The sequence below is a fragment of the Truncatella angustata genome (assembly GCF_020726525.1).
Source record: "Truncatella angustata strain MPI-SDFR-AT-0073 chromosome Unknown BKA67scaffold_9, whole genome shotgun sequence".
In the NCBI taxonomy this organism is placed as follows: Eukaryota; Fungi; Ascomycota; class Sordariomycetes; order Amphisphaeriales; family Sporocadaceae; genus Truncatella; species Truncatella angustata.
In genome coordinates, this window is record NW_025763389.1 from 2,274,961 (window position 1) to 2,289,273 (window position 14,313).

Here is a 14,313-nt window from a genome sequence, read left to right on the forward strand (position 1 = left end):
TTTGCATCATTCTTATTCTAGTTGCCCAAAACCTACTGTTCTAATATTCAGTGCAATACCACACCTGGGCGAGTAGATTCCTTCGATTACTCAAAGAGTGCATTGTCGATCTCCACGTGATCGACAACGTTGTCCCTGGGAACCCAGAACAGCTGTATAAGTCCGATGACTGCAACGCCGGCACAGCTGAACCACGCAGCAGCTGAACCACCGGCTGCATAGATGATACCAACGAGAGGAGGGCTGAAGGTGCGCGCAAGACAGCAAGCCGCCATAGCCATACCGTTGACCTTTCCTAGAGCAGAAGAGGCAGGCGCTGCATTCTTAAGCAAGATAAGCGCGCATGGACCAACCAGGATTCCGAAGAATCCTTGCACGACCATAGCCAGGTAGATGGCTGGGGACACGAGCCAATCGGGGAAAGCAGAGACGAAGGGATTGAGCAAGTATGCTAGCGGGTAGAAGACGATCATGAGTACGAACGTTCTCCAGACTCCAACCTTGTCGACAAATATGGGGAAGATAATGCCCTGAATGAAGAGACCAAGAAGTCCGTTTACCGCCAGAAAAACTCCCACGTCGTGTACCGTGAATCCCAGACCGCCATTAAGGTCGAGCTGGCCTTGTGGCGTCAGACGATTGTCAAGCAAATGGGTAGGCAGCAGGGTAGCAGACGCCATCTGATGATACGAGAAGATAACCAAAGCAGCCGTGACCATGATGACATTTCTGGTGAACGTCTTACCCTTGAAGCTCATGGCGCTCTGCATACGACTTGGCGGGCCGGGGCGACCACCCGACCTTACACGTGGCGGAGGGGCAGGAAGCCTGATCGAATGGACTGTTCCAAAAGATGACCGACGCAGGTCGAAGTTGGGTGCAATCGGTAGAGGCAAGCCTTCCTCTGCAAAGCGCGGCCGGTCACTGGCGATGCTGATGATGCTTGCGCGCTGGTGTCGTTGTTGATGACCGTTCAATAAAGAAGTAGTTTCGTCGATATCACTGTCGGCGATGGCGTCGTCATCTCCTATCAAGAGGAAAGGGTTCGTCTCCTCGAGGAAGAAGATGCCTTGAATGACTGCAAGGAGAATTGCTCCGACGGCAACTAGGTTAGGGAGTAGATAAGGGTATCGGCCAAAGAGTCCGTCCTCAGAGAACACCGAGGGATAGAAGCGTGCAGGTTGAGCCAGAAATCCGCCCATAGCTGACCCAATGATGCCTCCAAGCGTCCAAACAAACGGCTGAACTGCATATGCCTTGGGTTCGTGTGCAGGATTTGTTACCATCTCTGCCACCATTGTTTGCATGACGGAGACATTACCATTCAGAGCCCCACCAATGAATCTGGCTAGCAGCGCAACCCAGTAATTTTTCGCGAAACCAAAGACCAAACTCGAGATACAGACACCTACGAGTCCGAAAAGAACGACGGGTTTTCTACCGTAGCGATCGGACAGAATTCCCCAACCCATGGAGGTGATGGCTTCTGCGACAGCATATGCAGAAACCAAGAGTCCGGCGTAAAAAGATGCATCTTCGGCGGTACCATTAAGGTCTTCCACCATTACATACGTATATGCAAGAATTGAGTTGAAGGCGATTGGTTCTGAGAAGCGACATATTGCTGTTTGGGTTCGGTCAGTGGCGACGCTCACGGTGAAAGTCTCGGTGAGAAGAGCTCCATACCCAGGACCGTGAGTTGTGCAGTAGGAAATGTATTGGGGTCTTTCGACTTGGTTGAAGCCATCACTCCACCACCCTTTTTTCGACGATTTGAGTTTTCCGGTAGTTCGGTGAAGAAGGTTTCTGCTAGTGATCAATCTGATTAATCACAATACAAATCTTCTCAAAAAAGATTGTTGTACTGAATCTGCTGGGAGAAAGGTTGAATTTGAGCGGGGAAAATGACGGCGAGGAAACCCGGACTTGGTTAGATCAAGTGTGGATGCACAACTATGTCATAAGCTAGGATTTTCTGCAGGTTTTCCGCCAATTGAACGCGGGATGAGTTGCCCGGTCGCGAGATACGCGCTCGAAGCGAAACTCTAACGACTCTATTCATTGTGTTGATGTGAATGCCAATTGAGTCCAAGTGATTTAGTTGTTTGGTACTTGGTATAGACTGAACCAGTCTCCATATGCAGCACACTATTGCTCCAATTTGGTTCAGCTGCAAGTCTATAGTCAGCTGGCATTGGTCAGTGCAGCAATAGCCACGTGTACCACCAATCGCTTGTTTGGGCTCTGGGAGAGGACTATAACCGCCTTTTTCGTAAGTTGGGTCGCAATGTGACCTATCGCCTTTCTGCGGCTATTGAGTTCCTTCAGCTCCTATCGGCTAATATGCAGAAATGTGGTTTAGTATACCAAGCTTGCCGCGTCTGTAGTTCCACCTTCGCACGAGGTCCAATTCACAATCGCTTAGTCTTCCCTCGAAATACACCCGATAACCACAGCTCATCGCGGGAATGCATTGTGAATGGCCCGATTATTCTTTTCGAGCAAACCCAGCAAATAACCGCGCACCGATTTCCCCATCCAAAACCCTGGCAGTCTAAGAAGCGATATTCTGGGCAGGACGAGAATAAAACACGACCAACTCAAAGCAATCATCCTGGCCGGTCGGTTCAGTGGCTGGAATGGCCACCAAACTCTGGCAACGACTTGAGATACCCAAATTTTGGTCGTATAGGGACCAATAGTACCAATGATCCTACCAGAGTTGATCACGCCATACGACTGATGGCATTGCCTTGACACTTGACATACACAACAATGAGCCTAGACCTAGACTTGCTCGGTACTGAACTGGGGCGATGGGTGCATTATCTTGAACCAGGGACGGTCAGAGCAACGTCATGAGCTGGTACCTCAGTCAATATCAGCACCCCTTCCCTTGAACTTGGATGTAACACGAAGCAGCAATCCGATCACACTACCTTTGAACAACTGGTGCATGCTTTTATGAAACATAACCAATATGGGTCGTCGAGGAGGGACGATTGAGCACTTGGCAATGCGGATCATAAGAGGTCATGTTAATGTACATGATGCTCTAATGTCATTAATCAGGGGTATATATATCCAGTCTCCGAGGTTACAGCTTGGATAGGCGCCGCTTCCTCAGCGACTCCTCACCAAACCTAGCCATTTCGTACTTCTTGACTTTGCCGCTGCCTGTCAGGGGTACATCAACTGGTACACCATCCTCTCCCAACCAAAAGATGTGCGCGGGTGCCTTGTGTTTGCCGAGGTTCTGTCTCACCCAGTCTCTCATCTCTTGATCACTTGGACGTTCGTTGCTGCCACCATCCTGAAGGAAGGCGCCCACGACTTCGCCGTAATGAGCGTCTTTTAAACCTGTAACGATTGCTTTTGTGATCATCGGATGTGCCATCAAACGCTCTTCAATCTCCAGCGGATAGATATTTTCGCCACCTGCTCTGGTCAGTACCAATTCTACAAAACTGCCATAAATCTGTACGCACCTCTAATGATGATGTCCTTGAAACGACCTGTAATGGAGCAATAGCCGTCTTCGTCAAATACTGCCTCGTCTCCCGTGTGCAACCAGAGAATGCCAGCTTCATCGTGGATCATGACCTCAGAAGTCTTTTCTGAGTTATTCCAGTATCCGGCTTGCAGTTGGTAACCAGCGATACACAACTCACCACGGGAGCCGATTGGGACGATATTGCCCTCATGGTCGACAATCTTGGCGTGTGCGTGTGGCATCAGAGTCCCAACAGTTGTCAGGCGTTTGTCGATGGAGTCGTCTGTAAAAGCATTAAAGCACGTCGGCGAGGCTTCAGTCAAGCCGTAACTGCTGGTGAATTCAGTCATGCCGAAGCGCTCGACCATGAGCTCCATCAAGTACCTCGGCACTGGAGCACCGGCAACAATACCGGTCCTTAACCTCTCACAGTTGAAGTTGGGAGGCATTGGCAGGTTGAAGAGAGTATCAAACATCGCAGGGACTCCATGTACTGCCGTACATTGTTCGTCGGAAATGGCCCGAAGAACCGCACTCGGGTCGAACACCTCCTCCGGAAAGACGATTTTGGCACCATGTGTAAGAACAGCCATCAACCCAAGCACCAATCCGAAACAGTGAAATAGTGGTGGTGGACAGCAAAGGACATCATCGGGCGTCAAACGCATCCGATCACCGATAAAGCGAGAATTGTTGACAACATTGTGATGTGTCAACATTGCTGCTTTCGGTAGGCCGGTAGTGCCACTCGTGAACTGAAGGTTGCAGACATTATGCGAAAGAACCCTTCTTCCAAGACGATGTAAATCTCCTTGGCTCACCTTCAGGCCCTGTTTCATCAAGTCTGCATAAGTCGGGTATGAATCAGAATCTCCTCGGACGATGACAACGTTAGGCTTGGCCTTTTGAGCTGCGAGCTCCGAGAGCAATCTCGTGTTATCAACACGACCGATCTTCTTTTGCGTGAAGAAAACCTTCGAGTCTGAGTCAATTGTCAGTATGTGCTCAACTCATCCTTGATGTTATCGCATCTAACCTGAAAACTTCAAAGCATATTGTGCTTCGGTAGGAGTGTAGGTGTTGTTGAGAATCACTAAAATAGCCCCAATACGGGCGACCGCGAAGAAAATCGCCGCATACTCTGCGCAATTACCTGCCATGACGGCAACTCTGTCGCCAACGCCTATGCCCACTGACATCAGAGCTCTGGCCAGCTGACAACTCTGCTGGTTTAGTTCGTTGTACGTCCATCGCGTTCCATTCCAGGGTGTGACAAGGGCTTCTGCAGTGCCGTGATGCTGGCATTGAAGCTCAAGAAGCTCACCCAGGGTGAGATCGACCAACGGAGGGTCGACCGGGCCGTGCAGGATGGAGAGTTTCTGCCGCTCGGCATAAGACTCGTGTGAAAATGAGGTCTCTAAAGACTGTGTAGCCATTTTTGCAATGAGAGATTGACAAGCAGGAAAGAACAAGATAGAAACAGAAAATGGAAGCGAAATTGACTCAACATGTCAACACCGGAATGAGAAACGTCGAAAAAAAAGCCAGTATACGAATCCGTAACTGGGGTAGAATTCACTGTGACGTGGAATGGAGCGCTTTGGAGCTAGGGTTTTCAGAAGTGATACGGCCTTGACCTAGTCGTTACCTGACTTTCGGAAACCGATGTAATTGCGTGAACAATCTACGAATAGCCGCTTGCTCCGACTTGAAGCAAGGGGCGGTGGTAGGGCGAAAGCTGAGGTTTGAGTTCGGAACGAGCCATTTGCGACTTCCTGTTGGGGAAGCGATGGCTCTCGTGGGCCGAGTGTGCTTGCCTCGCAAGTCTACACGAGGAAGACAAGTTCACCAAAGTACCAAGCTTGCGTTTCGCGTATGTTCTAGGGTGGGCATCGCTGCGGCACTGTCGCCACTGTCGCAACCGGGTCTGCTGATCCTGACCAGCGATTCCTAGCAGCCATTCAGAGACGGAGATGGGAAAGACCCGTCGAGAAAATCTTTCTTCCTGATGCAAGCAGGGGTTTGCAGAAAGTGGTGTGGAGTACCAAGATCTAATCAATTCCATCAGATAATCTTATCAATCAATCACCTGAGATGTACCGAAAATGGCCGTTCTCCATCTACTTTTGCGAGATCGGCGTTCTCATATTTAACATGCAACAAGAGGAGTAGTTGAAAATTGATACTTGAATATGTAGAATACCGCTAGAACTAGCGCCATAAGTGGATTATACCCGCTTGCTGCTACGATCATGTCTAAATGCATAGGCACGAGCAACGTATTGTATCGTGGACTCGTTTGCCAGCATCTCATATAATCGTGTCGATAAAATCCCGCATTGCTGCGCATCACCCCGTCAACTCGTTTGGCCGCCATGGCAATAAAACCCGCATAGTCAGATTTTTGCATGCTCCTGTATCTGAAGTTTTCTGACCGTTTTGAGGCCTCACCGTCCCAAACACCATGATAGCCTAAGATATTAGCGCACCCAAAAGCTTGTTGCCGGGCACTAAAACAAGGGAACTAACGGGTGTACCGATTGTGATGACTTCATGCAATATCCACAAAGCTGCACATGTGCCCAAATACGTAAAACGCGGTATTTTGTCTATTTGCACTTTCTATCTTTATACCGTAAATCAATCATTCGGCAGCCAATCTATCTAACCAGGAATCGGAAGGCTTTGATTCCGCTGTATTGTTGGATCTCATACCACCTTGCCCTTGACCTGCTTGACTGTGCTAAGCTTCGCATCTCTCCACATAGCCACAGCTATGATCTGAAGGAGTGAAATGGCAGCACCAGTGATACACATTTTGACTTGTGCCGTGCTGTATGCTGTGATGATCGCATCTCGGGTGGGCGACCCCATCGGATAGCTGAGTTGCTGCTTCAGGTCCGAGCAAAGGATTTTCAGCTCGGAGGACGAAAAGTTCGGCAGCAGTTTTGCGAGCGTGGTTGGAAGAACACTGTTCCATATTGAACCGCTCAATGCATTGCCTCCAGCGGAACCAACATAGTAGGCCAACGAGAGAACTGCCATGACTGATGCAAGTTCTTCGTGACTCGCCACAGCCATCACTGCCATTTGGTCGCACATCACTAGCGTACTTCCTCCGACAGTAAGGAGGATCTGAGCCAGTACCAAAAGACTGATGTGTGTATCTGGCCGGCGAAATAAGATCAAGGACACGCCACCAGCAATATGAATTGGAAGGGCCACCCATGCGAGCCACTTGTATCGGTCAGAAACTTTGAGAAGGTACCCAACCACCACTGCCCATATTGTTGATCCAAATCCGTAGATGTGGTTGATATAGCCAGCCTCGGTGATAGTTAGACCATGAACAACCTGTAGGTAAGAGGAATAGTACGAATCCCACGCGAAGTACGCAACGAAGATGAAGATGGATAGGAGACATGACCCGGCAACATTGCGTGAAAAGAGTAGTCTGGCGGAAATAACAGGCCGCCGGGCGTAAAGCTTCTCGTGCACAGCAAATGCTACAAGTAAGAGAATTCCAACAATAAGGAGCGCGAGCTTCCAGGCACCCCCAGCGCCTACACCGACTCCGAGTGATACGGGCACGAATGCAAAGGTCAAGCCGAACGTTACCAAAGCAAGTCCAAGAGCTACACAATGGTAAGTAGCCAAAACAAAATCCAATATCAGAAGTGCAACATACCATCATATTCCCAAAGGTTGTGGCGAATATTCTGCAACGACCACTTCTCTTCGTTTGTCTCTTTCTTCAGTAGTCCAGCCTTCACCGCCTTACGCGCATTCATCAACAGAAGGACGAGGATAGGTATGGACAGAATAAAGAACAATATGGAGGAAAGCGCAAATCCCCATCGCCAACTGCTCTTCTCGTAAAATGCTCTAGCGATAGGCGGGCCGATGACCGTAGTGACCAAACTCGGGGTATTCTGGAAGGCGAAGGCCAATGTGCGATTTTTCAACGACGAGGTGTCCGCGACGATGATGTTCAGTACATAGGAGAAGCCGCTAATACCGACTGCATAGAAGACCTGCAAAATGTTAGCGACTACAGATGTGACGAGGAATGCATATTGCAGTATACCTGTGCAGCCGCATAGGTCTCAACGCTTTGGCAAACTGCCATGAGGATTAATCCTAAAGTCGCCAGGACTATCATGGCTGCTAGCCCCTGAGGGCGACCCCATGCATCAATGATCTTGGAGATTGGTAATTTGAGGACACCGCTTAATATTGATGAGACAATCTCAATTGTCGGGATAAGGGAATGCGAATGAAACTCGCTGGTAACATATGGGGTGAGGTTCGAAAGGATCTGCCACTGCAGAGCTTGGGCGAATGAACATAGGAAGATGCTTGTTATGCATTAGCAAGAAGCTTATTACAATGAATGTGACGAGCCATCATTCGGCCATGATGGAACTTACAAGAAGTAGGCTAATATCAAAGCATTCCTAGACCATACAAGGTTTATAGCATCCGCTTGTTGAACGCCTGCTGTACCATCGCTGCTATGTCCAGGAAGATCGTCATCTTCATCGCTGTCGGCATCATGGACTGAGGTTTTAAATGAGGTCTTATTTCCTGACGTACCATATTCATCAGAATTTCTGAAACTCCCTTCAGCACTACTGGCGTCCGAGGAGCTTAAGAGCGGTACGCGACTGTCCGTCGTCGCTAACATGTCTACGTCTGCGGTTCCGTCCTGGGGTGATACAGCATCTGCAGAGGTTGGAGGTGCAACCCGGCCGAGCTGCACATATTCAACCATATTAAATAGCAACCGTCAGGTCGGAACCTGCTAATGCGGCGGAGCTGTCTGTACGCAAACCAGGGTCGATAAGCGCGCGACCCTGATTTGCGGCGGGCATCGGCTGGAGCCTCACTCGACGTTAGGAGTCACAGGGGCTTTGATGCCTGACGGTCCAATAGATCAGTTGATTCGGTTTTGACTAGAGTCCTGCAGGATCTGACCCGCCACCGTTGACTGGGAGTCGAGCGATCCGGTATTCACTTAATGGAGACGCGAAACGCACGTCACACTGCCTATGGTTGCTTGCAAGTTGCAACAACCAATCATTGTTATGCAGCGATTTATTGACAAGTTGTTAATTAATTTTGCGTCGACTCGAATTTCCGAAAGGGCCTGCAACCTGTAGAACAACCCGACGCTTGAGCGGGACAACACGTGTGCTATTGTCAAGCACACCTCAGCTCGCTAGACGTAGGTGTGGGCCTGTGTGGCCCAGAAGTGGAGCCCAGCCCACGGGATGGCATATCGCTTTAGTGCAATCTGATAACTTGATATCACTATCCGCGAGGTTTCGTCATGAAACGCGATTATCCCGATAATCTTATCCAATCTTATCAGATGGCGCTATGGTGGGCATCATCTCGTCAAATTCCTCTTCCATCCGGGCCAAGCCCCTACGAGGTGGAGAGATGCCCCGGGTTCGGCGACATGGGCTTGTCAACTGCCAGTTAGGTACATTGCTGTACCTCGGGCGCCCATATTAAGCGTTACATCATCGTAACTGCAGGAAGACCCCGAGCCCATTAAAACTCACTTTGCGATCGACTTACCTAACTCAGGGCGGGCGGACCAAAATGGGGTCTGGGAAAGTGGCACAAGCTTCTTTTTTTTCCGGGCCCGCTTGAACAACATTACACGTCTTCTCGGCGCGAAGACTTTTCTTTTATGATTGATTGTACAAGGTGAATAGCCTTCGCAATGAGATTTGAAGTTCTTGCCATCTTCAGCTATTGTCCGAAGATATGAGTGGACAAGCAACTCAAGAGAACGAGGTGGCTGGCGCTGTCACTTTCGCGCCTCCGCCGCCCCCAGCAGACTCGGCAGATGCCCCTAAACCGAACGAGACGAAGTCTTCATCCGGCGTAAGTCCAAACGTCCACAGCTGTTTTTTGTTTTATTTTTTTGAATTAACACACTGAACCTGACGAAGGGTGTCTTTGGGGGCTTTTTCAACTATTTTCGTCTTCTGTTCTACGCCGAACCGAAATTTGTCGATGTTCTCCTGCTCCTAGTGGGCATATTTTCTTCTATTGCAGCGGGTGTGCCGTTTCCCCTCATAGGAATTGTTTTCGGTCAGCTATTGGATAACCTCAACTCTGCAACTTGCGCCAATGAGTCCGCAACGGATGCAAGTGACTACCAATCGAGTGTCAACTCAAAGGTGCTCTTGGTTGTATATCTTGCAATTGCCCAGTTCGTTGCCATCTACCTTTACATTGTGAGCTGGAACCTCTTCGGAAACCGCTTAGCACATCGTCTTAGAGCAAAGTACTTTAGATCTCTCTTGAGGCAAGAGGTCTCGTATTTTGAGAAACTACCAGCCGGAGATGTATCTTCACGACTCACAACCGATATCGAGACGATCCAACAGGGCACTTCAGAGAAGGTCGGCGTGGTACTTGGAGTACTTTCCATGTTCGTGACTGCATACATTGTTGCGTTTATCAAGTATGCCAAGCTTGCTGGTATTCTTGTTTCCCTGCTTCCTGCTTTCATGCTCATGGGCGTTCTTGGGGGACATTTCATCGGCAAGTACTCAGGTCTTGTTTCAAAGCATATGGCTGCAGCTGCATCTGTCGCACAAGAAAGTCTGGCAAACATCACGGTAGTCCAGGCGTTCAGGGCTAACAGCAAACTGGAGCGAAAATTTACCAAGCAGCTGGATCTGGCCCGTAGCGATGGAATCAAGAAGGCTATTGCGACGTCCATACAATCTGGTATGTTGTACTTCCTTGGATACGCGGCCAATGGCCTCGCATATTGGCAAGGAAGTCGTGCAATTGCGGATGTCGTCAGTGGTGAGCTACAGGGCATGAGTGTCGGCACAACCTATACCATCATTTTCATTATCGTCGATGGTAAGTTTCTAAATCCCTAGCATTCAAGATGCTTACTGACTAAGACAAATTCCAGGCACCCTCGTGTTGAGTCAAATGGCACCATTCATTCAAATCTTTGCATCCGCGTCGTCGTCCTTCACGCGGTTGAGGGAAGACATTGACCGACAGTCTCGAATTGATGGCACCATCGAGTCATCGAGCGACACACCCCCCGCCTGCGAAGGAGACTTCGAACTCAAGAACGTTGCTTTCAACTATCCGTCTCGCCCTGATGTACCTGTTATTCAGAATGTCTCGCTCCATTTCCCAGCAGGAAAGCGCACTGCCGTAGTCGGTCTGTCCGGAAGCGGTAAATCTACCATCGCTGGACTCCTTACAAGACTATACGATCCCGAATCAGGTTCGATATACTTGGACGGTAAAGATCTTCAAGGCATCAACGTACGAGAACTCAGGAGTCACATAGGTCTGGTTCAACAAGACCCCCTGCTCCTTGAGCGATCCATCTTAGAGAACATCGCGCTAGGTTTGGTAAACTCGTCACGACCCGAACACGCCATCTTTCGGCCAATTTTGCTTAGTAATACTTTTGCAAACATCGCCGAGGATGCCCGGAATGGTCAGGATCTGAAGGCTGCGGCCATGGCCCACGGCGACCTTGCTGTCCAGATCCTCGAGATGGTGCAGAATGCTGCAGCATTGGCTGATGCTGGTATTTTCCTTGGTAGTCTGGAGTTTGGACTCGCTACAAATGTAGGTGCCAATGGTGACCTCCTCAGTGGCGGCCAAAAGCAAAGAGTCGCTCTTGCACGAGCTCTTGTCAAGGACCCAAGGGTTTTAGTGCTGGACGAAGCCACTTCGTCTTTGGACTCAGCTAGTGAGCAAAGGATTCAAAAAGGTCTCGATCAGGCCACGGCAGGCCGCACCGTTATATCAATAGCTCATAGGCTCGCGACGGTCAAGACTGCAGACAACATTGTCGTTATGAGAAACGGCCGAGTCATTGAGCAAGGAACCCATGCAGAGCTTATGGCCAAGGATGATGCATACGCTGCACTCGTGAGGTTGCAGAACGTTGCCTCCGAAACATCTAGTGTCACCACAACTTCATCCAAGGATATTGACGAAGATGTGCACAAATTCAGCCAAGTGCCCACGAAAGAGATTGAGATCACATCAGACACGAACGCCAACAACCAATCTGAGGGAGAACAGCAGCCAGATCCAGACACAAAATCCGATAAATCCAGCATGGCGAATTTCAAGACTATCGGACGTTATGCACGCCCTCATGCTTTGTTCCTGCTGTTCGCATTCGCAGGGTCTGCCGTGGTTGGAGGTGCCTACTCAGGTTCCGCTGCCATTTTCGGCAACACAGTCGGAGCCCTCAGTCCCTGCAACGAACCAAGCTACATCAGATCTTCTGGTGCCTTTTTCGGTCTTATGTTCTTCATTCTGGCTATCATCGAGTTCTTTGCCAACGTGATCAGTTGGTCTTCGTTCGGATATGTTGCCGAAAAAGTTATCTATGTTGTGAGAACACTTTCCCTACGATCGTTGATGGAACAAGACGTTCAATGGCATCAATCGGAAGGCAGGACCCCTTCAACACTGCTCAGCTACATCACAGCTGATTCTAGCGCTCTTGGTTCTCTGACTGGCTCGATCATTGGCACTCTCTTCTCAATTGCAGTCAACTTTCTTGTCGCTTTGATATTATCACATATCTTAGCATGGAGGATTGCACTCGTGTGCCTGGCTGTGCTTCCCCTCATGCTGGGCGCCGGCATCATGCAGATGCGCTTACTGGCAAAATTTGCTGCAAAGCACGAAAAGGCTTTCTCCAAGTCTATAGGCATCACAGTAGAAGCAGTCAACTCCATCAAGACGGTGGCAGCCCTGTCACTTGAACAAGAAGTTTTGGGAACCTACTGGCGAGCTCTCAAATACCCTCGCAAAGATCATTTGAGGACCAGTATCTGGGCCAACCTTTTCCTGGCGATGACATACAGTGTTGCGAACCTCATCTATGCACTTGCCTACTGGTGGGGCGCAAAACAGATCATTGAAGGCTACTACACCCAGACCCAATTTTTCATTGTTCTTGTTTGCCTTCTCGTAAGTGCACAGCAGTGGGGCGAGCTTTTCACACTTGCTCCAGAGGTGGGAAATGCTGGTAGAGCCGCTGGACGTATTTTCAGCTTGATCGACCTAGGCTCAAGCAGAACTCTTGATGAAAAGCATATTTCTGAGAAGGACCCCGAATCAATTGTTGAGATGAAGAGCCCAGGTCCTCAGATTGAAGGCGGCATGCGAGTCAATTTCAATGAGCTTGTGTTCTCTTACCCAGCTCGTCCCAACCGACAAGTGCTCAAAGGACTGAGCCTTGATATCCAGCCGGGCCAGTTCTGCGCACTGGTTGGGCCAAGTGGTGCAGGTAAATCGACTATCATATCTCTGATGGAGCGAATGTACCATCCAAGCTCTGGAGTGATTGAGGTGGACGGCATGGACATCGCAGCCAAGAAGGAGCCAGCTTTCAGAGATGACATCGGCCTTGTTCCACAAGACAACATTCTGTTCGACGGTAGCGTACGTTTCAACATTGCACTAGGAGCCCGTCCAGGCTACGACCCTTCGGACACCGAGATAGAACAGGCATCTCGTTTGGCAAATATCCACGACACAATCATGGCATTGCCGGATGGATATGAGACCGAATGCGGCCCCGGAGGCGGTCGGCTCTCGGGAGGACAGAAACAACGACTTGCCATTGCGAGAGCGCTGGTCCGAAAACCGCGACTGTTGCTACTGGATGAGTCCACCAGCGCTTTGGACGCCGAGTCAGAGCGACTACTTCAAGATGGCTTGGAGAAAGCAACTAAAGGCATCACGGTCATCGCTATAGCTCATCGGCTGCATACCATCCGTAGGGCCGACGTGATCTTCATGATCGAGGATGGAAAGTGTGTGGACAAGGGTACCCACGAGGAGTTGTTGCAGAGGAGTGAAAGTTATCGGGTCAATGTTCTCCACCAGACACTGGGTTGAACTGCTGAGTTGCCTACTGATATTTACCGACCACCAATTGGCCAATTATAGACATGCATCGTAGTAATATTATTGAGTTAGAAGCTTCTTTGCGTTCCAATTTGGGTTTCTCCCACGTCTCGGTTCGGTGCTGTCTAAGCGAGACAGTAAAACAATGCATCTGTCAAACGGCCTGTCAGCCCCGATAGTGGCTTCCCAAAATCCGGGGAACGCTACGGTAGCTCTAAAACTGGTGAGGCCATTATCGAATCACGATCACAGTAGCTGAGCAGCTGATACATACAGAGAGATTATCATGAGATAAGGGCATCGTGACATCTCGGCCGGCCGGCGTTTTGGTGGAGTCTGGACCCTCATCTACCCCTCAAACGAGACTAGTGAGGCATAATGGTCAGATAGTCGAACGATGCTCCTTGCTCATCAACTTCCTCGTGTCCGGCGCTGCCAGCGCCCCTGTTGACGGGAGCTGCCGGGTCGGTGATTCAGCGTCTTTGTTGGCTGTCTATCCCCTGTAGCCATTGGCCCTGCCCGCATAAGCGTTCCAACTTTAACGGCCGGCAGGCCGCCCTAGCATGATCTACACTTGGGAGTTGGGACCATACCCAACCACGATGCTCGGTCAAAACCGCTCTTATCACCGGCACTTCCCCGGGTTCATTGAGAAGCGCCTCAGAGGCTGACGAGTATCTGACGGTGCATACTCTCCACAGGAGGAACAGCATAGAGCTCCATCACCGGTCGTCCGGAGACTTATGTATGTTGGCGATTCATGAGCTTGCGGCTTTAAGCCAGAGGCAGCTCGATGAGGGGTAGACATTGGCTCCTCCTCAACTCGTGGAGAAGAACCTCTAGGCCAAACACAGTATTGACAAGGTTTTGACGAGGTATCTGAC

General features: G+C 49.8%; 4 protein-coding genes across 4 annotated transcripts; 1 reads left to right on the plus strand and 3 right to left on the minus strand.

Annotated features, from left to right (window-relative positions):
• Positions 1–81: 81 nt before the first annotated feature.
• On the minus strand, positions 82–2,026 carry BKA67DRAFT_428926 (major facilitator superfamily transporter). Its single transcript, XM_046096860.1, has one exon. The coding sequence runs from the start codon at positions 1,563–1,565 to the stop codon at positions 87–89; it is 1,479 nt and encodes a 492-aa protein (XP_045953736.1). The 5' UTR covers positions 1,566–2,026; the 3' UTR covers positions 82–86.
• A 1,071-nt stretch (positions 2,027–3,097) lies between these two features.
• On the minus strand, positions 3,098–5,870 carry BKA67DRAFT_595280 (long-chain-fatty-acid--CoA ligase; the record flags this gene model as incomplete). Its single annotated transcript, XM_046105147.1, has 4 exons — positions 3,098–3,438; positions 3,489–4,475; positions 4,530–4,908; positions 5,856–5,870. 4 exons carry the CDS (start codon positions 5,868–5,870, stop codon positions 3,098–3,100), a joined length of 1,722 nt encoding a protein of 573 aa, XP_045953737.1.
• Positions 5,871–6,090: 220 nt separating this feature from the next.
• BKA67DRAFT_582002 (siderophore iron transporter) lies at positions 6,091–8,684 on the minus strand. Its single transcript, XM_046103959.1, has 5 exons — positions 8,090–8,684; positions 7,924–8,029; positions 7,581–7,851; positions 7,182–7,527; positions 6,091–7,128 (listed from the first exon to the last, which is right to left on the minus strand). The coding sequence occupies exons 1-5, from the start codon at positions 8,265–8,267 to the stop codon at positions 6,203–6,205; spliced, it is 1,827 nt and encodes a 608-aa protein (XP_045953738.1). The 5' UTR covers positions 8,268–8,684; the 3' UTR covers positions 6,091–6,202.
• A 188-nt stretch (positions 8,685–8,872) lies between these two features.
• On the plus strand, positions 8,873–13,530 carry BKA67DRAFT_582003 (ABC multidrug transporter). The gene is made up of 3 exons (XM_046103960.1): positions 8,873–9,391; positions 9,460–10,387; positions 10,443–13,530. The coding sequence occupies exons 1-3, from the start codon at positions 9,272–9,274 to the stop codon at positions 13,418–13,420; spliced, it is 4,026 nt and encodes a 1,341-aa protein (XP_045953739.1). The 5' UTR covers positions 8,873–9,271; the 3' UTR covers positions 13,421–13,530.
• Positions 13,531–14,313: the final 783 nt, after the last annotated feature.

Coding starts and splice junctions, on each gene's coding strand:
- BKA67DRAFT_428926 (XM_046096860.1), bottom strand. CDS start 1,565: ATGGTGGAAGACCTTAATGGTACCGCCGAAGATGCATCTTTTTACGCC.
- BKA67DRAFT_582002 (XM_046103959.1), bottom strand. CDS start 8,267: ATGGTTGAATATGTGCAGCTCGGCCGGGTTGCACCTCCAACCTCTGCA. Junction 7,528..7,580: donor AGACCTATGCGGCTGCACAG/GTATACTGCAAT, acceptor AACATTTTGCAG/GTCTTCTATGCAGTCGGTAT. Junction 7,129..7,181: donor CAACCTTTGGGAATATGATG/GTATGTTGCACT, acceptor ACCATTGTGTAG/CTCTTGGACTTGCTTTGGTA.
- BKA67DRAFT_582003 (XM_046103960.1), top strand. CDS start 9,272: ATGAGTGGACAAGCAACTCAAGAGAACGAGGTGGCTGGCGCTGTCACT. Junction 9,392..9,459: donor AGACGAAGTCTTCATCCGGC/GTAAGTCCAAAC, acceptor AACCTGACGAAG/GGTGTCTTTGGGGGCTTTTT. Junction 10,388..10,442: donor CATTTTCATTATCGTCGATG/GTAAGTTTCTAA, acceptor GACAAATTCCAG/GCACCCTCGTGTTGAGTCAA.